The sequence below is a fragment of the Ammospiza caudacuta genome, chromosome 1 (assembly GCF_027887145.1).
Source record: "Ammospiza caudacuta isolate bAmmCau1 chromosome 1, bAmmCau1.pri, whole genome shotgun sequence".
Taxonomy (NCBI): Eukaryota; Metazoa; Chordata; class Aves; order Passeriformes; family Passerellidae; genus Ammospiza; species Ammospiza caudacuta.
In genome coordinates this window covers 119,915,346-119,939,518 of record NC_080593.1, presented here as the reverse complement: position 1 = coordinate 119,939,518, position 24,173 = coordinate 119,915,346, and the positions used below count along the sequence as shown (strand labels likewise).

General features: G+C 36.2%; 1 protein-coding gene across 1 annotated transcript in view; it reads left to right on the top strand.

Annotated features, from left to right (window-relative positions):
- PDE7A (phosphodiesterase 7A) overlaps positions 1–24,173 on the top strand; it is a 41,563-nt gene that overhangs the window by 1,837 nt on the left and 15,553 nt on the right. Inside the window, exons 2-3 of the mRNA XM_058804385.1 lie at positions 4,868–4,928; positions 12,076–12,159. Coding sequence (XP_058660368.1) covers positions 4,868–4,928; positions 12,076–12,159 — 145 coding nt within the window. The remainder of the gene's footprint in view (positions 1–4,867; positions 4,929–12,075; positions 12,160–24,173) is intronic.

Below are 24,173 nucleotides of genomic sequence, written 5' to 3'. Positions count from 1 at the left end.
TGATGTTTTCTTACTACTGGTAAACTTTCAGAGTAATGCTTTGAACTGCAGTGAAATTTTTAAATAGTAGTAGGACCATTTTGCAGTGGCTTACCTGAATTCATTGTCAATTTAAGTGCTTCTGAAGAGCATTTTTCTGTGCTTTAGTGAGTTAAAAGCTTGATGGTGCTTTTTGGAAAACTGACTCTTAGCATGGATCTTTTAAATACTTGAAATAAGTCTAAGATATGTGACAGTCTTGCTTTTGAAATCTAATAATAGTTGGAGAAGTAAGGCCTTAATTAGTTTGTCATTCTCAAGACTTCTAGTTCATAAATGGTCTTATGATCTTAAATGCTTTCCAAGGGTGTATATTTGAGGTAGCATAACCAGTACATTGCAACTGGTATAACAACTTCTCCACACTTGTCTTCAGAGCAGTTGAGACAAATGCTCTGATAGCTCAGCAAAGAGCTTGGACTAGAAAGTCAGGTAGGTAAAAACACTTGCCTGTGTTGCTTTCTGTCCTGTCTTTTCTTTCCCAGCTTCTGAATAAACAACTGAGTAGCAAAATGAAGGTCATGTAGTCCATCAAAGAGCATGGGTGGTTCTATTGATGGGTGGTACTGAATTTTGAAGGCCAACAGCTCTAGCAGGTGTCGTTAGAGTATGAGAACAGGAGTTGTTTTGCTAGACTGTCCACAAGCTGGCCCTTGCTGAAATGAAGTGCCCAGCAGTAATGCTGGTGCTCTGCTCTCAGCAAGATTGGGAAGTCTGGGATAAAACTGATACATCAATGGAAACATTTCTGTTTGACACAAACAGCAGCAGGTGCTCCGTTTCCAAGTGGTACATGCAAATGCTTGTGCTCCCAAGCATCACTGAAGCGGTTTCCCTTTGAAGATGTATCTGTGTGCTATTTTGGCACGTTGTTCCCATCGAGTGGCCTTTAATAACTTTTTATACTCTGTGAAAAGACATTCAGAGAGATCTGATTTAAATCTAAGTTCTGGTAGATACTCCCTTTGCATGTTTTTGCAGAGTCCTTGTATCAGTGTTGTTAGAGGATTAATGGATCTTCCAATTTAGTTTGAACTTCTTCCATTCACCTTCCACAAATATGTCTCAAAGGAGAAGAAAAAAGGAAGCTTTTTGACTGTATCACCCTTCTAAAGAATAAATGATACTCTAATGTGAAACTGAAGTTTAAGGTGAGGCTTTGACAGTGGAAGTCCAGTATGAACTACCCTTCCCAGTCATCTTTCTGACATCCATCTTCACGGCTGAAGCAATCAGCCCACCCAGGTCAGGTGGCTGTTCTGGTGCCTGGAAGGGAGCAGAGCAGTTGAGAACCTCAGGTAATCATTTGAGGAATTTGTTAAATCACTTAGGATCCAGCACATTCCCACCAACCAAGTTGTCCTTGTGCTTGCAAATGGAACCTGCCTAAACACAGACCCATGAGGGTTGTCTTGTCTTTGAGCACTAGTAATTCTGTCTGCTTGCTGGAATGGTGCTTACTTGTTTGATTTTTGTGCAGAGGGTCAGTAATGCTGTTAACAGGTACAAATCTTCAGGTAGACAGAGAGGTGGTGCAGAGATTTAGAAATAAATTCTTATGCTAAATGAGTATAAATATTGACAATAACATGACAACAAGTAATATTTTCTGATCCAAGGTCTCTGTAGGGTTATTCAGTGTATGCTATGGTTGTTTCAGCTTTGTAAGTAAGGTATATTTTTAAGGTAGGTATGGTGTTGGTGTCTTGGAGTAGGCTACAGAGAATGGGCCTTTGATTAGCCATGAGGAGGGTGGCATTTTTGGTCATCAACAAGGGTAAAATCCTGCTGATTAAGTTGTTTGAACAGTTTGGTGCTTGGCAGTAACTTTAGTTCTTCAAGACATGTTTGTCTTTCCTCTTAAGAATTTGCTGTCCGATCATATTGGAAAACGGAAGCATTAAATCTGTTTTTTTTCCTTGCTGGGTTTAAGTACTGGAATCGAGAATGTATCTTAAAGAACCCCACAGAGGGTATGTTAAATTACTTATCTCTTCCTGCCTTTTTCCTTGCATTTTTCTGGAGTACTGTAGGGGGTAGAATAACAAATGCACTGTCAGTGTTATTTGAAGTGGGAAAATAGGTGATGCACCACAGCCTGCAGGAGATGGTCTGTTACGTATTTGCAGGGTAAGCTGACACAAAGCAGTCTGTGTCTGGATGAGTGCAATATTATTTGTTTGCTTACCACAAGTTGCTAAAAAACCTCTGTACCATTAGCTTTGTCCTTTGTCTCTGACTGCCCACCACAGTGCTCAACTCTCTGAACCTCACTTACTTGCTTGGTCTAAAGATAAGAGATCTGACCACTCGTTATCCCCCCCACCCCAACATCTGTTGGTGGAAATTGCTAATACATGTTTTCCTCTTACCTATTTTATTTAACAAATTTCAATGAATAAGTATCTTTGAGACCTCAGTCCTTTTAGCGGAATTAGCTGAAATTGTCCTGCTATTTGTGTAGTGTTGCTAGTGAAACTGATACAATAAATTGTCTCTATTTTTCCTTAGAGAACCAAACTTTCTAAGGTAATTTTACTAGATTTGATTGTTTCAAATATGTCCTTGCAGAGCAAAATCACTTGTCTATATGAGCAACTACTGTATGTTTTTAAAAATCTGTTTTGTATTTGATATCATACATGGATGCACTACTTTATACATACTGCTTTATCTAACAATATTTTATTTTAGGGAGCAAGTAATATTTTAGAATCGACATATCAAAAGGGTTTCTTTTTCAGTAAATTTTTGTATATTGTTTTCTTTCTTGCAGACTAATGCTCCAGTTGTATGTGGGTCTTGTAGCTGCATGTGTGCTTAGGTTTCTCCTGTATTAGATTACAGAACTGTATTGGACATGTCCAGAAATCTGTGATGGACAGGTGCAAATTGCAAGTTAGCACTAAATTACATCACTGATTGTGCCTAGTCGGTGATATGAAATGTTCCAGGCTATGGAAAATATATTTAGCTGAGATTTTCTGAAACTCAAAGACAAGTTTAATGAAAAACATTGAAAATGTTAGTGAGAAATCAGCATCATTTTCTGGCTGAGTAGCTGTATTTCTACCTTTCCCATCGGGACAGGCATAGTGCTGTGAGAAATGCTGTACAAACATATATTGAGAAATTATTAGCATGGTTTATGATCTTCCAAGAAAATGTAGAACAAAGGCTGAGACAACATAAAAGTTCTGTACAGGGAATTCTTCCGTGTAGTCTTTACAACAGCTTGGACCCCATTATTATTATTGGACCCCATTTGGAGCTAGGTCTTTTGGTCTCTTCTATAATTGCATATTAATCTTACTTTTGGAAAAAACTTCTACAACTTCAAGTGTAAGGTTTTAATTTTTGTTTTGGCATGAAAAATATTTAAAAGAATAAGTGTAACTTAGGAGTTTGGAGTCTAAGCACATCACTTGTACAGATCACGGTGATTGAGGTTACTCATCTTTAGTCTGTCTTTGAGTTCATTTAGGTTGTTCTGTAGATAGATGCATATCAGCAGTTCTACCTTTTTGCTTTTCCATGTAGTTTTTCTTTCCTTCATTTCCTTCAGAATTCTTCTCAATAGGCAACATTATTTTTTCTGTCCTGTTTCCTAACATGATTTGATTTCTTATCTTTTGAACTTGCACATTTTTAGGCTGTTGTGTGTCCCCGAGTTAGTGTTGTTCCTGATGTGTACATAGAAAAATGGATGATTGTTTGCCACCAGGCTGACTTTTATCTGAAGTTCTCAAAGGCATGTGGTGACTCTTGGTGGCATCAAGGACTTCACTGTCCTCAATGTAAGAAAGAAGTGTGGTGTGCAGAGAAAGGTCATAGGAGTTTCTAATATGCACCTCCCACAAAAAATCTTATTTCTGTAAAGAAAAAATGGAGGTCTGCTTGTGAAGGTGATCCTCTCATCCTAGGATTAACAGGTAACATTAATGAAGGCCTTAGGAAGGGGCAGAAGATGGTCAAAGTACAATAAAGGCACGGTGTGAGGCTGGGTGCTAGGTGGAGTCATGCTTTGCAGACTGTGTGATGCCAGTGAGAACATTGCTCCAGTTTTTCGCTGTTAGAGGAGGAGTTCACCACTTCATAGGGGACTTCCTGGATTGTAACTACCACAGTAGCTTAGTATGCATTACACATAATGTGTCCCATGTAGGTAAAAAATACAGTTTATGTGGGAGTATCTCAGTCTTGTGCATGGATAACTTGATGACTCTTCTGAACTTTTATCATCAAATTTGAAATACTACTTTCTGGCTTTCTCTGAAATGCCTTTATGCATCTTACCTCAGTGATACCTTGCTTTGCCTACAGAAAATACAAGGTGGAATGAAAGTAGCATGTGGCATCCTAGGGCTGCAGTAATGGTGTAATTTCACTTATTACATCTCTTACCTTTAGAAGATGGAAATACCCCATAGGTAAAGGTAGATATATGAACCAGGAACTGCAAGTATTTGTTTCAATATGGTGTTCTAGAGGGCCATGAGGAGCACTTTCTTGTGTCTGCATAATCTCATTCTGTGTCTTTGCTGTTGTGAGGAATGATTGAGGAACATTGGAAAGGAATATATGGGGGTGTTTTTAGCCACACTGATCTCGTGTTTCATAATCTTTTCACTACCAATTCCTATCCTTCCTTTGTTCCCTCTTAAAGCAAAATCAGTCAATAAATATACTTGAAAAAGGCATTTTGCATGAAAGACACACAATTTCTAAAATTAATATTAAGAGTTAAAATGGAAATGGTTAATAATTTTCATTTCAATTTAAAAATTATTTTCTTCTAACTTGCTTAAAATACACTTATTTTTTTCAGAGACGTGGAGCAATTTCCTATGACAGCTCAGATCAGACTGCGTTGTACATTCGTATGCTAGGTAAGCATACCATTTTCTATATTGCAACTTCCAACATTTATGATTGATTTAAATAATAACTTTTTTATATCTCTGTTGAATTGATAAACTTAGCATTCTCTTTCTCCTGGATAATATTTTGGTTAGAATCTCTACAAGAGTTTGGGTTCTTATATGTTGACTTGGGGTTTTTTTTGGTTGTTTGCCTTTTTTAGTTTCTTTTTTCCTGAGTTGAACATTGTGTAGGATGTTTTACTCCTATATTGAAGAAAAAGGAAAGGTCTTATAATTAACCCAATGTGTTTGGTAGAAGTAAAGTTTTCTAAGTGACTCATGATTGATCTTTCTGTATTGGAATTTACCACCTCTGCCTTGTATCTTTCTAGTTAAAACTATAGCTTAGAGAACACTTATTGGAGAGTCATCACACATTCTTAAAAACTTCAGTACTGAGGCTATGAAATGTGCCAGGTGTTCTTGGAATAATGATGTGATTTTAAACAATATTTTTGTTGTTAATCCTAAATGTGACTGGAGAAAGGAAAGGGTACTTGACAGGGCTGAGTAGTTCAGTGAACTTACTGAGGAGTGCTTCCAGAGTAGCAGGGAAATAAAGGGTAAAGCCCAGTTCAAACAAAAGAATGGTATTGGGAGGGGAAAGCATCCAGAGACCCTCTGTGGTAGTGAGTGCACAGAAGGAGTTGAGGTCATTTGTTGAGAGGAGAAAGATGGAAGGCTCTTGCAGATCTGGCTGCCAGATTCAGTATTTCCCACACCTCTTCTGGAGGCTGCTGGTGGTGCAGATGGCATGGGGACTGTGTATGTGCTCCAAGTCTGTTCCACTGCTGTGTGATGCCACTTAATTTAGCCACCTTGAGCTATGAATCTGTGTTGAAATGGACTAGGAATGCTTGCATGATGTCTCACACAGCTCAATGAACACCAGCAGCTACTCATTACAAATTCTTAACCATCTCCAACTAAATCAGCCAGAACATGTCATTTTATGCCCTGAGTCTTTTCAGTTTAGTTGTATATTGCACATGTTCAAGTCCCCAGAAATTCATAACTGCATTGTCTCTGAATTTAAACTTGTAAGCTATAGGCATGTGTGTATAAGAATTTATAGTCCTAACCTACATATGTAGGAATATATGGTCATATATACATATAAATTCAATTTTGACTTAGAAGCTTCACTTTTTTTTTCCGGTTATTTTGATTTTTTTACATTTGTGTAGCTGTTAATACTGTAGCACTGACTGTCTAATGAAGGGGTTTTGATCAGAGAATTTAATTACTTTGGGGATTTGTTTAGATGAGAACAGAAGATACTGGGTTCTAAATGTTTATTGAAAAAGCTGCTGGGTTGTTGTTGTTGTTGTAAATAGGTTTATTTTGTTTTCAGAACTTAAAATGAAGTAGTTAGGCCCATCATTTCTGCAGAAGGATTTGTGATAATGCTCAAGTAAATCTAGAGAGAAGCAAAACATGGCTTCCTCTAGTTTTTGATACATACATCTGACTGGAGAGAAAAATTTAATTTATCTTGGAAAACTTCCACTATTCTCATAGGTAGAACTGGAAAATATTCAGAACATGATGTTAAGTAAATTAATTTTTCACTTGTACTCTCATTGAAATTAATTATTACATAATGAGATTGATGTTTGTTCTGAATAGTATAATTCTTGCTGGCATAATTCATTCATGCTGTTCTGCTATTCAGAAGCAGTAAATCTTTTAAAGGATTGACTTCCAACTTAGGTGGGGGAGGAGGGTACTAACAAGCAAACAAAAAATTGCTTATGGCATGTTTGAATCATTGTTTGGTAAATTTGTGTTATTTTCTCACTTAATAGATATCACTTGGTTTATGCAAATCTTATCTGTACTATACTGTACAAGTTAGCAACTATTTACATATTTTTTTTGTATTTGTAAATCGACTGTAAAAAAGACCAGCCTGAAAGCTGAACAGTTGCACTCATCAGTATGTAGAAACATTCATATTAGAGTAGATTCAAGGGTTAATGTATTCTATTACAATTTTTTGCAAGAAATGTGAAGCATTGCTTTTCCTGCAGTATTATTAGATTTTTGTTTTTGTTCTATTTATCCTAGTGCACTTGAGCAAAATAATCTATAAGGAATCATCAGCTGTAACTTAATGGGAAGTTAGGCACAGTCATGAGCAGATTTGCCTTTTACTTGGTTGGTTTTATTCTATACTAATGGAATAAATGTATCTAGTAATAAAATGTACCTTGATAAGGTGTTTATCTCAGCAGACCAAAAATGTAAGGCCAAAACTATCTACGATAACTCCCTCTGCCTTTGTTTAGTTGTGCTGGCCATGAAGTTGCTTCATTCAATGTTTTCAGGCTGTTCCAATGTTAAATCCAATGGAAATTCATTTACACCAAGTAATTAGGAATTCCTGTGCTATGGCAGTGTGTCCAGGTTCAATTTAAAAGATCCTGTTTAGGAGTATGCAAAATAAAAAGCTCACTCCTAACTGCCTTCATCAGTGTGTCGATATAAACAGGCAGCGTTGACTGGAATGACTCATCTGTCATACCCCGTTCCCAAAATATACACTAAGCCACTCCCATGTGCCTTATTTACTATTTTAAAATATAGATACAGATGCAGCATTGTAGAATTTTTCTTTTAAGACCTTGGAAAGGCTAAAACATCTGCATCACCGCAACCACTTTTCTCAGCAACTATGGGGAATTCTCAAAATATCTTGTAAGTGCTTCTGTGTAATCTTGATAGTTTTCTGATTTTTCTATTGCTTTTCTGGTTTCCTTTTCTTGTTGCTTTATATTAACTGAAGGTTTTTCTACTGTGCATGGGGTAGAAAGTGTGGGACACTGACTGCTTGTATTGGTGAGCATGCACCTCTCAGCTACAATTGGAGCATTTATCTTCCTTTAGAGGTCTTGATCACTTCAAATAGGAAACATTGGAGAAAAACTACTGTGTACTGTGCACACTTTTCTCTGGTAGTTTGTTTTTGTTTTCTGTTTGCTTTAATTCTGTCACATTCAGCTGACCTGTCATCTGTTTCTCCAACAAATTTAATAGGAATTTTAATCTGTGAAGTTATTAATTCTGTCTGAAAATCCTGCTCTTCACAACCTCTTGGCTTTGACTTGAATCCTTTACCTTGAGGTGGCTGTTGTAATTTCTGCTCCCAGCTGTCCTTCATGGTCTCTGAGGTTTCTGCCTCTGCTCTGGATGGCCTCAGCTCCCCAAGCAGCTGCTGCATTGTTGCTGTGCCACACTGCAGTGTTAGGGCAGCACCAAGTGTGTGCTGGGTAACCCTAACGCCCAGGGATGTCAGCTGTGGCATTTCAGCTGCCTCGTAAGTATCAGAGCTGTCCTTGTGGTGTGAGCAGGAATCTGAGACAGGGGCAGGAATTAAACAATCTATTTCAAGGTAAGTTTTGTTACAGCCCTGATTACTTTTCAGTTTTCAGTTATAGCTGCAAACCTCCCTCTTAGATTCCTTCTTCCATGATTGATTTAGTCTTCAATTAAGTTTTTGCCAGTATGATCTTTGTCTTAAAAATGCAAGCGATCCTGATCATGCAGGACTATTCTGGAAAAAAGTGTAGCTAAATACTCAGCCATCAGATATTGTATCATTTTTGTGCTCAGAATAAAGGTTGGAAAGGAAAGCTTCACATTTTTAAAATCTTTCTCTTGATTCTTTGGAATCAGCAAAACTCACAAAGAGGGAAAAAAATTGTTCCTGGAAGTCCAGTATCATTAAGATGCTGGACTTGAATGTGTTCCATAGAGCTAACACAGGAATCTTTCCAGTGTGGCTGAAAGTGGCTGAAGAAGAGATACTTCAGATAAAAACTGTCAGTCAGCTTGCTGCCCTCCCCAAGGAAATTTACCTATAAGCAAACTATGGGATCTGATGGCTTAAAAAGATTGTGTAAGCATTTCAATATGTTTGTAAGGGTCTAAATAAAGAAATGTTATTCATAAGTTCTTTTGTTTTAGGTTTGAATTTTAATTGTCTTTTGGCTACTGTAATAATGGTTGGCTCTGAGGTTGGACTTCTGTTGCTGTTTGAAGGAATTATGTAATAGTGTCCTTTTGATTGATAAAAGTAATCTCAAATCTGAGATATCTTCTGCTTTTTTGTGAAGTTTTCTGTGAAGATAAACATATCTCTTAAAATTAAATTCTGCATAACTTCACAGTCACAGGATTGCAAAACACTTGTGCAGGATTTCCCAAGCAAATTGATGTGAACATGTTATGTTGTGTGAAGGTACAATGAAGTGGGTGCATTTGGGATCCATTAATCTTCTGCAGGTTACATTAACCGAAGAGTGAATGCATAATGATGATCCAGTATTTCTGGATGTTTTGGAACTAACTATACATATGCACTAGAGATTAGTTTCACTGTGCCAATAGCACATTATTTCATAATGTGCAGCCAGTTATCCCTTTTTCTACTTCTGTTTATTTAGAAACTTCAGATGGATGTATGGTATCATCAAATTCCACTTGTACCAATATTTTTCAAGTACATTTATGGTCTGAAATCTTGAAAAATGGAGCAGTTCTGTACCATGATAATGGAGGCATCTCTTTTGCTTTTGTTTTGGCACAAGGGAATTTTCTGCTTTGTTTGCTGTAATGAATTCCAGTCTTGTAGAAGGGGTATATTTTTCCAGAATAAATCCAGTTGTATTCTAAAATATTGTTGAGATATTGTTCTTCTTTTTTTAATCGCTTCTTCTACCATAATTAGGGAGAGAGAATTTTGTTCAATAACTATATAATGAAAATATTTACCTTCCTTGCTGGGAATTCCTCATTTTATATGTATGCAAGTAAATACAATTATTTTAGCTTTTTCTTATTGCAGCTGCCTTTTTCTTAGTTTGCCATGTGCATTTTTAGTATACAATTCCTTCTTTGGCTAAATACTCCTGTAAATAAATATTCAGATCATTCCTGTTTAAAGTAATGTAGTCAGTTGCACTTCTTCATTTTACTTGCAGAGAGTTTTTCTTGCTTTCCTCCCTAAAGTTCTCAACATTGCAGGCATTTCAAGGGTACCAAGGATACTATTATTTGTGTTGTTAGTCTATGCTGTTAATCAAGGGTAGTAAATGAAAAAGAACAAAGCAGAGAGAAACTTTCTGGACATCATTTATCAGATGAACCTGCTCATTTTGTTATTTGCAGAATTCCATATTGGTCTTCAGGTATTTTTCTGTAAATTTTTCCTATTTTTGACACTTAAATTGTTTGCCACAACCTAGTCATACACTGTCTGAAACTATTTGCTGATTGGTACTGTGGTTTGTAAATTTTAAAAGTAAAAAACTGCATTTAAAACTAAAAATAAATCACAAAAGCTGTATCACTTTTTCTGTAAAAAATTAGCTTCACTAAAAAACCTCTTTTATTTTCTTTTAATTTAGCTGGTGAACTCATTCACACAGCTGTAGCTATGCCTGATTACCCAGATAAATATGAGTGAAAGGTAATGAAAGTCGAATTTTCCTCCATGCACACTGTTATTTTCATATACAGCTACTAATGCATTTGCCCCCTCTCTTCCAAAGTTTCCTCTCTTTTTCATTTTTGTTAATTTATTTTGTAAATAAAATTCACCAGTTGCTTGTGCCTAACAGAAGAGTTCTACAATTTGCTGCCTCTGTATTGCCTGGAAGGAAACAAGTCTCTTGCACTCTGCTCAAATGAATGCTTGAAGCCTTTATAAGTAATATATTGTAAGTGGTCAGAAAATTAATACTTGGAGATAGTATTTGGGTTGCTTTCCCTTGCAGCTCAGTTATGGTTTTCAGTTAAAATAAAAAAGGATTAATAACTGAAGGGCACATGTATTTACTATATTTTTACTGATGTGTAAACTGTAGGGGAGCCCTGGGCCTGCTTACCATTTTGTGGTCCTTCCAGCATGCCTCACAAGATAACATTCATGTAAAGTGCATCACTGGAGATGTGTCAGTGTTTATAGATATGTATCTCTAGAAAGATACCTGTTAGGTATTTAAAAGCATATTTACTGAAGTGTAAGTCAGTACCTTTAGCTATTTTCTGATAAGTTGACTGCTTCAGCGTTACACATTGCAGGTTAGAAAAGAAAAAATGGAAAAAAATGCTCTCAAGATGCCTATGACTTGATGAAAAACAAATAGCTGTATTTTTATTTAGTTCTTATAAACTAAATCATAGTGCTTTTTTGTTAATTATTTATTTTGGTTTCATGTGGGAAGTGCTGTGTTTGAAGTGAGGCAAATACGACACTTGATAGATTCTTATAATTAGAAACCACAACATTTGCACATCTTAAATTTATCTTTGTTAGAGTTTGAGGAGGGAAACAGTATTGCATTTGATTCTCGAAGATTTCTCCAAATTTGTAATTACAAAAGGATTTTAAGTGAAAGTTTTTAATGCAGGTGAACTGCTTATATTAATACATACAACTGTCTAACAAAAGAATACTGATCAGCTTTCAGTTGGTAAAATGCATAAGTAGAAATCAAGTAGCATGCTAAAAGATTGAGGTTGAAGCTAATTACAGTGCAAAATAGTTTGATCAAATTTTAATACTGAGTTTTGGTATTTTAATAGGCTCTTGTGTAATATTCAAACAGCTGAGCGCAAGTAAGTAAATGCTAGTGGGAAAATATTTTATAATATAAAACCATATTGTAACTAGCTTCTTTGCTAAAAGCTACCATTTCTAGAAGTTGAATCTTTTTTGTATTCTACAAAATGTTATTGTTGTATGTGTGTTACTGAGGAACAAATCAACTTTAAATGTTCTTGTTTTCTGTCATATTAAGGTGCATTTTTACCATACTGGTGTAGCAAGCTCTTCCTAATTTCATCTGAATGCTTATCACATGCTTCTGGCAACGTATGCTTAGGCAGGAGAGATTTTGGCAAGAAAGCATGTGATTGCATGTTTAACAAGTCTTCAAACTTTGTTTTGAATTTCACCTTTAAAACAAACAGCATTGAAGTAGGCCTATTGTTTGAATTACTCTCCTCCATTAAGAACATGAATCTTTACCCCTCCAGGCTATGTTCATTTGCATTTTATCTCTGCCACTCTTCCACACTTTTATTTCACTCTTGACCCTGTTTCTAGGAGATGTGCGAGTAAGAAGTCGGGCAGGATTTGAAACAGAGAGAAGAGGTTCTCATCCATACATTGATTTCCGTATTTTTCACTGTAAGTATTTAAAAGCAGATAAATGACAAATAAACAAAGGCCTCCATCAATTTCAACAACTGAGCCTCTAAAGTAAAGTTAGCAGCTCTTACAGCAAGACGATTTTTTAAATACTTCTTAGGAAAATCTTTCATTCTAGCTCATTACCAAAAATAGAAGAGGAATATCTTCACTACTAAATATTTTTTAAAAAAATTATAATTTTAAACTCATTGAATTTAGACCTGAATCCATATGGAAATGAAGATGTATCTTCTAAACAGCTACTGATGTGTGTGCTGTGTGCTTACTTGGCAGACACAGTCTGTTGAGGAGAATACTTTTCTGTTTTTGTAAAGCACTAGAAAGGCCCTGTCCAGGATGACGCTTGAACAGGATTACAGTAATATCAATATTCTTGACCTCATCATAATGAATGCACATTTACATCTACTCAGGTGTGTAGCTAGGCCTTAAATTTTTGTACAGAGACAGATCTTAAATAAAAATTGAAGTTTTAGGAGAAAGTGGCAGCCTAATTTTTTTTGATTATGTGTTTGAGGAATCTTTTATTTTTTCAGAAGTGTTACAAGAAGAATATTTTTGTAGAGAAAAAAGTTAAATTATCCATCCATATTATTACAACTAAATTTGTCAGTAGTTGTTGTAATATAAAGTTTTGACACCACCAAACCAATATGCAGCAAAAGTGCAGGGGATCTGAGTCTTAATTAAATTATGCCAATAATTAAGGTACTAAGTGTCATAAAGGATCTATACCAGCATTGTATCAGCACAATTCCAAGTATTCTGAATGCAATGGAGAGATTCAGTAAAGCCGATTTCATGGTAGTAAGTGTGGTTGTTGTAATTACTTTATGAATAAAAATGAGTGGCAGAAACTGGTCTTATACTCTGATCTTAACTGAAGTTATAATTTTTAAAAGTAGATAATTTCTAAAACTCTTAAACTCTTAGTTTTGTTCAAAAGTTTCATAAAAATAGGTGAGAAAACAAAGTTTGAAGAGTGTGCTATGTAGATTTTTTTCAATACAGATGATAAGAGTTTCATCTCAAGTCCTGATTGAGTATAATAAATTCTCTGCAGAAATAGCATGCAATTTATGAAGTGTTGTAATTGTAATTCTTTTTGTGTATATATATATATGTGGCATTTCATGCTGATATAGGAAATGCTAACAAGTATTAAAATAACTGCCTGTTAAAAGGCAGTCATATGATATTATTGCTGTTGTCAGATTAACTGGTTTTTATGGTCCTCATCACACTGTTTCTTTCCATCCTCATGATTGTGCATCAGGCAGATCATGACTAGTCAGTAAAAGAACTTTCACCCCCTTTCTCCTTGCCCCTACTTGTTGAGACACAGCCACCAGCTTTTAGCAACATCACCTGTGGTGTTTAATGACAGCAAAAAATATTGCTAGGAGGGCCAAAAAGTTCTTTGGCTTTACCTTCCCATGCAGGTCAGTTCGTCTGTTAGTTTTCAGAGTTGTCATATTATAGTCAGATTTTTTTGCACTTCAGGACTGTAGTTTGTTGAAAAGGTGCTCTGACTTCCGGGCTCCTGCCACATTGTGGAGTTTCTTTCAAAGTCAAGAATTCCACACAATCTCTCCCCATATAAGTAGGTTATCTAGTAATTTGCATAAATGTGGGATTCTTTTTTATCCCTAAAATGTTTTTTTTTCCCCCTCTCTGCAATGCTAATTTATTCCTGATCAGTGTTTCCTTAATTGTTTTAAGTCAAAGAGATTTAATAATGCACTATGAGACTGCCAGCAGAGAGAAGTTGCAGGAATCAGACTTGACCTAATTTTTAGGATATTCTTCCTGCCCGTTCCCCTGCCCTCTCCTGGTTACTTCAGAAGGAGTTGATTCTGCCACACAGAGGTACATGACTGAAAAATACCCATTTGAGCGATAACTTGTGAGAGGAGTCAGCCAGCTCTTCTTTCCTTGGGGCAAATACTGAACTGGAAAGGGTCTCTTTAGCTGAAGCAGACTAAACCATCTGAATGTTGCTTTTTTTTTTCCTCCCCACCACAGCTGATCCTGAACATCAGTAATGCATGGACATGCTTCCTCCATTTGTGTTTGTGTAGTTTCACTGTAACTTCCTTGTACTATCCACTATCAATATTCTGTGGTTCTAAATTGTTTGCAATGGTCATTGCTTATGTGTTTTGCAGAGGATTTATGTAGTTGCTGTCAGTCACAGTGCTGACTGTGACTGACAGCATTAGTGCTGTTCTGTGTTTTGCTTAGCTAACTTTGGTTGTTCAGCATTGTTTTCTTTTTCTGTCAATGATGTTTTGAGAAGAGTTTGAATATCTTTCAGGAGGGGTAGCTAATAATATGCTGACCAGTCTCTTCTCTAATATTTATTGATAGGCTCTTAACCCAGTATTTTACTGATAGGTTGGAAGAGTAGTGAATTTTAAGTGCATTGCTTTGCTTCATAACACTATTTGAACTCACAGCTCAACGAGTGTTGCTGAAGTAAAGTTTGTCAGCACTTATTTCTGAAGATCACTTCTATATCTTCTTAGGCATTATAAGCTCAGCATCTCTATGTTCATCCCAAAATTCTGTAACTGATACATGAATATTCAAGTTTCTAACCTGTCTAGGAGTATTCTCAACAGTAACTTTTAGAAAGTTTGATTTTAGGAAGATGGTTGGAAAAATATTGTTGTTGTTAGGACAGTGGAATGGGAGTAATATCTGAGCTTTATTAAATGCAGGATATCACTGATGATTAAGCTAACTTTATTCGATGGTAGTTTTCCTAATACATTATCTGTTATTCCAGCAGTCTCCTTTTTATAGGTAATTGCAGGAACTACCAAGAAGAATAGCTTAATACATTTTTGTTTTAACAACACTGCTTCCTGGTGAATGGGCAAAGTGAGGATTATATTCTTCTTGTTGGTTGGCAGCTGGTTAATGTTATCAGTTATCAGGTTTTCTGTTACTGTGTTCTGTTGGTTATGCTTGTGTGGGACCATGGGCATAACATCAAGATGGCATCTTAAATCCACCATTTCTGGAAAGGAGAGAGCAGCCAACTTTATTCCTCTGAATTTCTTCCTCAACTTTCTTCCTCTGAATTCACTGTTGCACAGTAAAATGCATACACTGTAATGTTTTATTGTAGTGACTGTAAAACATTGGATCTACTTTTCACTCCATGAGAAACAAGAAGGGAGTGTTGTAGTTTGCTGTGAGAATGCAGCATGTACTGTTTGGTTTTCAGAGAAGCTATTGAAGAAGTGTTTGCAGTGGTTATAATCACTCTTACTGTCTTCTGGTTTACCAATAGGCTACAGTTTACATGAATACTTCAAAATTTTATTTACATTGCTTGAGACATCATATCCAGTAATTCAGTCTTCAGTGTTGTCAGAATATGTTGATAAAAGCTAATGTGAAACAAAATCTTTGATAGAAGAATTGGTGACAAGATAAAAATATTCCTTTTTTTCAGAAAGAGTAAACCAGCAATAAAGTTGTAGACTTTTTCTTGCTATTGAGAGGTTGTCAGTAGTGTCTATTTTTTTATATATGTATGTATGTATACACACTACCCGTAAGAAATTGTGATTGTTGGAGGTGTTCCTAGCATGCACAAAGAAAGACATATATAATGTGCCCTAATCACTCTCTGTTTCTCCTGAAAAAAAACCCCAAAGAGTGAGTGTACGCAGTGATATGTACATTATGTTATAGTAAGGAAGTGAAGCCAAAATGAATGAAGATCAAATGAATAATTAAGATAACAAAAAAACTATTGAGAAATGTCATATGCAGATACAGCTGAAATTAAGGCTTTTAAGCTTCCTTTTAGGAAAGGGTTGTTGGATATAGTCTGGAGGAACCACATAGAAAAAATTAATATTTTGATTTTGCAGAGAAGAAACCTGGTTTTCTTATTGTTTTTCCTGTTGTGCTTGGCCTAGAATAAGTAAGATCTTGTCAAAAAGGTTTTTAGAATTCTCTTGTGCCAGTCTTATCTGAGCATGCTTCTATGGGGGGATGATGATGTTGCCACTACATGGGGCTCTGTTTTGTGTTTTATAGATAACCAAATCTGTCACATCTGCGAGTTAAAATATCTTAGAAAGAAGAAGGGATTTTGAATTAGTCAGTATGTGTTTGGTAACATTCAGGAATGCTCAATTTTGAAGAAAATAATCACTTGCATACAGAATAATGGTACAGTATAAGACTTCATTGAGACTTAGATGATTCTCCTTAGCTGTGTATGGAGCCTTTTAACGGGGAAATGGAAAGAAAGAAAGGAAGAGATATTTTATAGGTGATGGATAAATCTAATTCTCTTCCTTGAGAGTGCAAATACATGATGAAATTCCAGAGTTTACCTTTTTTTATACAACCTTCAGACTCGTTACTTGGAAATTGCCATTTGTGGATTGTATTATAAGCTCTTCTGAGGTCTGGCAAAAATGTCAGCATGTGCTGTTTCAAGGATGTTTTTAACTTTCTGGTTCTTAGCTCATGAACCATTTGAAAATGTTTACCTTGAACAGTGAGTTTAGACTTCCCTTGGCTGAGATTCCAGAATTCAAAGAAGAGACAAGTGCAAATCCAAATTGATTGCCTGAAACAATTTGAAAAATCTTTGTGTAGCAGCAGCTAATGATGCGTTTGGTGATGCCATCTAAAGATTGAGATAAACTAAGCAGAGTCCAGATTAATTTCAATGCCCTTTTTTTGTTTCAGAAAATAGAGGAATTACCTATTTGGTTATGTTTAACAGGCATTATCTGTCTTGTTCAGCAGTCCTCTGTGAAGAAGGGTGAGTTTCACAATGAGTAAAGTAATGCAGGAAGATTTATGTGATCACAGCTTGAAGTATTCGTTGCCTTTTGAAAATACCATCACCGAGGAGTAAAAAGCTTGCACTTGAGAGATTACTTCAAAAGCTGCCTTTCTGTGAATGATGCAATACTGAATTTGTCTTCTAATTATTCACAATCCAGATTATTCCAGTAAATTGTGTTCTGTAATATGAGAGAAATTTTGACTTTGATTTAGGTTGGAGAATGCAGTTACACAAGGGAAAATCAGAAAATGCTCCAGATACAGTTGTATTTGCCAAATGAAAAGAGTGAGCTTGAAGTGAACTTGGTTAAGGAAGATGTGGAGATAAAAAGTTTTAATTGAGAATATAGAGCAGGTTTGTTTTTTTCCTTTGTTATTCTAGATGTTTCTTCTTTCCAAGGTACTGTGGAACAGTCTGTGTGCTCTGGAGTCTTGCACAGGTACAGGCCACTCTGTATTTCATTGCTGGCTTAAGTTTGACCATAGAAGAAGACAGTGATATATTCTGGTTTTTTCCCCATTTCTTTTGAGCCTCTCCAATGTATTCTTTCTCCTAATACCTTATTTAGAAAGGCTTTTTTTTTGTATGCCGGACAGTTTGGTAGAAAATACCTGAAAATTCTTTTGTTTTCATCTGCGCTCCCAGTTTGACTTTCTGTACTGACCATCATAAAGTAAAGTAAAGGATGGTAAAGGAAATTAATTTTTTGTTAACCATGATGGGTTGTTTTTCGATTTTTTTTTTTTTTCTGGTGATGAAAAATAGACAAAAAAATATGAGTTGTGAGTTCTGTCATTCATTTACTGTAGAACTGAAGATTTCTAGGACACCAAAGAGAGGTGGGTTTTTCTGGGAAGACAGCAAGAAAATGATTTGGCAACGATCTGAAATATATTATATTATCCTTTTGGGAAAAGAGTTTGGAACCATTATATGTCGAGTTCTTCAGGAGGATTAGTATCTTGATTAACATGGCATAACCCATTTTGTAAAAGACTGTGTTTGTATATATTTTGTATATTTGTGTTCTGATGATATTCCTCTAAATAATTAGCTTCAGCGAGGTTTCTTAGTTTACAGTATGCTGTTGTGAATTGCAGATTTGCCATGCCCAGTGAGTGGATTAGGGTTAAAAAAATCCCCAAAAACACAACTTCAGGATTGCTGGGCTTATGAAAACTGGTAAACTGGTATGGAAAGACTGCCTTGCATGTAGTTTCCTAGTCCTGAGATTATTGCAAAGTGTTATTCATTTGAGCACAGAAATGGCAGTGTTTAATCCACTTAATTTTGTATCTTTCCTGAGGTGTTTACAGAAATTCTAAGATGAGCCAAAATTCAAAAGAGGTAAATTAGTAAAGTCCTGTAGATACCTTTTCATGATGTTTTTTTTTACACTTCTACTACTGTGCAATGACTTATAGTGCCATTGGAGATTTGGCATTTATTTCATACTGAAGTAGTCTAATCCCTTCACTTTGAGCAAATTCCCTCAAATTAGCGCTGCTTGGAGCAGAGGATTGGACTAAAGGACGTTCAGAAGTCTCTTCTGTCCCTTCCCACCTAAATTATTCTATGGTTCTGTGCTTTGCTAAGGCAATGAGATCCTTTTGCTCTGTAAGATCCTTCAGGAAAAGTTATTTTAGGTGGTGGTGATGCCTAGCACTTCCCCTCCATCAGGTAGCGTCTGATGAAAACCACTAGAGTTTTTAAGAGAGTCGTGGTAATTCTAGACTTTCTTGAAACCTAATTTATTTTTCTCATTCCATTTAGAAGACACTTGCAAAGCCATGTTTGTTTCATTAATCCTTAACCCACAGCATATTTTCCAGCAGTCGTTATTATTTGGAAAATAATGGAAAATATTTGGAAAATAAAAAAATATTTATGAATATGTATGTAGTTACATATTGTACATTAAAACCAAAACAGTATAGCTTAATATTTTTTTAAGCAGAAGAAGTGTAGTGTCTTAAAATGATGCTAGTCTTCTAAGTGGTTTTAAGAAAGACAGGAACTATAGTGAGATAATTTAGACCTGAATAATCTAAATTAGTCTTTTTATGTAACTTGAAAATCCTTACTAAAATTATATCTTCCCAAATGAAGTAATAGTTTTATATAATACTTGAATACTGAATGTTGTAAAAATATTTTAAAATTCAAAGCATGAGTGGTAAAATAGCAACTCTTAATTTAAAAAAATCCCCACAAACATTCATGGATCTAATATAGTGCATTTCTTAATAGTTTGATGGGAATAGATGTGAAATTAGAATGCTTATGAGTCCCTGTAGTGGTGTGAAATGCTAGATCATACTTTATTCATCAATTGAAAATTATTTGTATCATGGAAAGATGGATCTTTAGAAAGGCGCATCCTTAGATGGTTTTAATTGGCATGTAAAATGGAATATTTCTTTCCAACAGATATGGACAGGTAGTGGAAAATTTCAGATGATGTGTCAGGTTTAATGATAGTATCTGCTATGTCAAACTGCTAAATGTGCAGTTGGGTTAATACGGAAAATTAATGGGAGATCACTTCAGTTAAAAGAAGATAATTCCTTCATATTTTGGGGGAAAAGCCTCCTCTGGTGGGCCAGTGCTCACCTCAACTTTCAGTTTTTACATCCAAACATAGGAAGGATCAAATAATCAAATACTTTTTTTCCCCTTCATTTCCTTAATTTTTTTTTTTGGCAGTGACACTCATGATCCTCAGTTAAGCTCTTTCTGTTGGTGTGTAGCAAAACTCAGTGCTATTTATAATGGATAGTTTTCTATCTGCCTTTTAGGCTGTAGCAAGGAAGAAATGGAGATAAAGTTCTTGAAGCTGGATAGCCTTGTTTTAACCAGATTGCTGTTGGAGGGTGTAAGTCTGTCTTTGCATTATAAGAAAATTGAGTATATTGCTAGGATTTAAGGTTCCATTAGTAGTCAAACTAAATAATAATTGTTATTCTTCCTTTTGTGGACTGTCCTTAATATACAATATATAATTTTAAGACTAAATCTATCAGTATATTTTGATCTTTTAAGTGATTGTCACTTGTCTTTACTTTGGTTTTTTATATTGGCATGAGAAAAATAAATATTTAATACCCCTGTGAAATGTGCTAAAACATTTTATTTTAGGGTTTCATGAAGTTAAAAGATTGGGAGTGGGAAGAGATTAAAATTAGCGTCTCAGAATACAGATGAAATCTGTTGCATGAAGGCGACTTGTGTTATTTTATTGCTATATACGCATCACACTAGCAAAATAACTGATATTAATAACCAGAATTACTTCTTTTTCTTTATTTTAGAGAAAGGAATTTTTTATTATACCAGCATCTCACTTAAGATGCTTAGAAACAAGAATATAACCATTTTAATCAAACAAACGAAACGCCCCAATACCTGTGATTGATGCTTTGGATAACAACTCTAATTTACAAAGGAATGGCAAGAGGAAGTCATAGGACAGCTGGTGTTGTGCAGGCACTAAAGCCTGCAGTTCACCTTCTGGTTCCTTGCATCAAAAGCACTTCCCAATGCTGTAGTGTCCTTTTAAACGTGTTCATCATCCCAGCTTTGCTTTCATTCTCTTTCAGTTCAAAAGGCTGTAAATGTCAAATTTATTTTATTATTCTAATTTGTCCTTAAACTGTCCTTGTGAGCAAATAGTCAATATTGGATATTAGAAGGGCATTTAGCACACTGAAGGCTCCAAATGGAAGAAAAGATATTTGGGCTGGGAGATGTTTTTGCAGCATGCTTGTTCATGAGCAAATGCAGTGCGCTCTTCATTCTTCACTGTCTTCTTTCCATAATCTGTACATTACTGAGCCTTGGTTTGGTAGTGTCTCTGAAATTAGCATCTCTTTTCATGACTCGTGATAGAAGCGGGGAGGTTGTCATTCTCATATTAATCATGCATCTAAAGAGAATGAATGTGCCAGGAGAGAAATGCCAAGTTTCCATTGCACAACTGTATCATTCATTTCACCAGTCTTTTCCATTAAGTGGCCTTAGCTGATCTGCCAAAACCACAAAGCACTTGGTTTTTGTATCCTTAATAATAATTTATCTGTGAGGGAAAGAAAAAAAGCAGGCACAGTAGCTATCAGTGTTCCTGCAGCTGGAGAACGTATCTTCCCCTCACCCCGTTCCTTGAAAGCCAGCTATTTTCTCTTTCAGCCTCCCCTTTAAATTAATAACCTATCGAACCTCTGCATCTGACTTGTTTATTGTGAATTGTCCTGGGGGTAAGTGTTTAATGTTAAAGAGAGAAATTTAGTTTTTGGCTTAGTGTAGTCCCACAAATCAGGTGCTCTGGAGATGCAGAGGGATGGCAAGGCTCAAAATCTCTTCTCTCATTTGGAAGTTACTCTGATCATTTCAGATCTAAAGGATAAGACATTTATTTAGTTAAGGTGTTATTACCTACCTTGGGCTATCCATGTGCAATAACTAATAGCTCAAAGGGAAGCTCAAAGCCATGGGGAGGAACAGCCCCAGCACAAGCAGGGGCAGCTGTCAAGTGACTTGGCAGAAAGGAACTGGATATCCTGGTGGGCACCAAGTTAAACATGAGCCAGCCATATCCCCTTGCTGCAGAGAAAGCAGGTGGTATCCAGGCTGCAATAGGAGGAATATTGCCTGCAGGTTGAGGGGAGTGATCCCTCTCCTATGTGCAGCGCTGAGAGGCCTCACCTGGAGTCCCAGTCTGGGCTCCCCAGGAAAAGAGAGACATGGACATACCAGAGAGAGTCCAGCAAAGGGTGAGGAAGAATTAAAGGGCTGATGAGAAAAGGCTGAGAAAGCTGGAACTGTTCAGCCTACAGAAGGCTCAAGGGCAAACTTCTCAATGTATGCAAATACCTGAAGGGAAAGTGCAAAGGAGACAGAGCCAGGCTCTTTTCAGTGGTGCCCAGTGTGAGGACCAGAGGCAATGGGCACAAACTGATGCACATCAGGAAACACTTTTTTGCTGTGAGGGTGGGTGACCAAGTGTTGACACAACCAGAGAGGTTGTGGAGTCTGCATCCTTGGAAATACACTAAAACCTCTGGGAGATGGTTCTGGTCTAGGTGACTCAGCTTGAGCAGAGGAGTTTGACCAGATGAACCTCATCTGGTGCTTTCCTACCTCACTAGTGCTGTGATTCTGTAATAAGCAGTGCTGCTGCTAGGAAAGCTGGAATAATGTAGGCTTTGCTTTTTTTCTTTAATGAGGGGTAGAAAACCTATGATTAATGTGTAGTAGTAGTGGTTTAAGAGCTAGGCCAATTTGGTGATAATTTAGAGTTTAAACGTATTTGTAAGATGAATAAGTGTCAATAGCTTATTGTGAAGAGAATGATGCTTCAGCTTCACAGAAAACCAAGTAACTCGTTTGCCTCTCTACCTCTATCATCATCAGAAACAGTCCTGAAGCAAGAAGATGTGTAACCCCTCCTAAATGACTTTGAATACAAGTACAAGTGGAACACAGGCCTGTACTGCCAAATTATTGCACTTCTGTGTTCTGTTGTGTACTTTGCTGCCAGAAGCTGCTTTTCCTTGTAGTACCTACAGTGTACTGTTCCCTCCAAGATTAACGGGTGGTACCTGTGTGGGGAAACTCACTTTGTAGCATGACAACAAAAACAAGTTTGTAGAAGACCACTTGAGAACAAGAAAATTATCTCTGCTTCCAGAAAAGTGCTCATTTTTCCTGCTTCAAATATGTTGTTTTATTGTGATTTTGTGAAGTTTATGGCTTTTGTATGTCAATTTGTGGATATTTTAGATCATTTTATAACCTAAATATAGCCATTTTGTATTATTTTATTTTCAACCCAATAATTTCTGTTGTGAAATTTGGCTCTGAAGGAAGCCAAATTGGATCAAGAGCGAGGGAGAGACACTTCTTACCTGTAGCATACACTGTATTAGCAGCAGCAGCTGTATTGCTCCCTGCTTCTCTATTATGCAGGCTGGTAGTGCTCAGACTGTAACCTCATGGTCACAAATGTGCTTAGAAATATTGGTGGAGTAATGTAGCATGACAGAATATTTATTTTCCTGCTGTACACATGAATGTTGCTTTATAAGCAACCTTTATCATATGTAGTACATCTGTTTACTTAATAAAAAACCCCCTGGGATATATTATAGGTACCAGTGTGTTCAGAGGAAGAGCCCTTGGCCTTGAGAATGATAGCTTGAAGAAGGATACTTCATGTGGAGATATCTGTGTTAGCCCTGAACTTCAGTGTCCTGATGAAGTGTTTCAGGCATGTCTGAAAGAACATTCAGTTGTGTCAGTTGAATTTCTGTAAACACAGACCATTGGTGGGGAATGCTGCTGTGTTTGATTAGGTGCTCTATGATCATGCCACTGTCAGCTCTATTTAGAGGTGTTTTATTAGTGTATTTTGGGAATTAATATATTAATGTAATTGCTATGAGCTGGCATAGAACAGTAAGCAAATTGGAACTTCTGCAGGAAGAAGCATGAAAATGGATAAAGATTTATGTTATGCAGAATTAAGCAGCTGTCACTAGGAATCACTGAGAACTTTTAGTTTAGATTGTCAATAAGGCCACACCTTCCTGTGTACATTTTAGACTGACTTTAAGAATAAAAGTTGTAACTCCTTACTTCACCAACTTCTAATATGTCTCATTTTTGGAAGGACAACAGGTCTGTGCTACAGACTTGTGATAATGGTTTTTTTATTATCTGCATTTTTAAAAAATCGCATGTTGGCGTTGACTTCCTTATTTAATACCTCTTTTTAAAATTTTACTATTTAACATGAGTCATTTCAGGCAGGTTGAGTGAATATCAAGATAAGATTATTGGCTTCCTGTTGGTTATATAAAACTGCTATTGGGGGACACTGTTGAAAAGAAAGTCAAGGCTGAGTTTGGCCTAATGTAATTCAAAATGAGAATATCTGGCTTGCTACAAAGGAACTGTAGCTCTGTGTAGTTTGATGCTGGGGTTTTTTAAACACTCCAGGTATATCAAATGGAACTGGACATAAACTAGTATTGGTCATTTGTGTAATTCAGTGAACCTAATAAAAGTAAAGGAAAATATTTGGATTCATCTTTGGAAAGAGGCTGAAATAATTTTCTGTTGTGTTTTCACCATACTGGGAAACAGAATTAGATATGCTGTGAACATA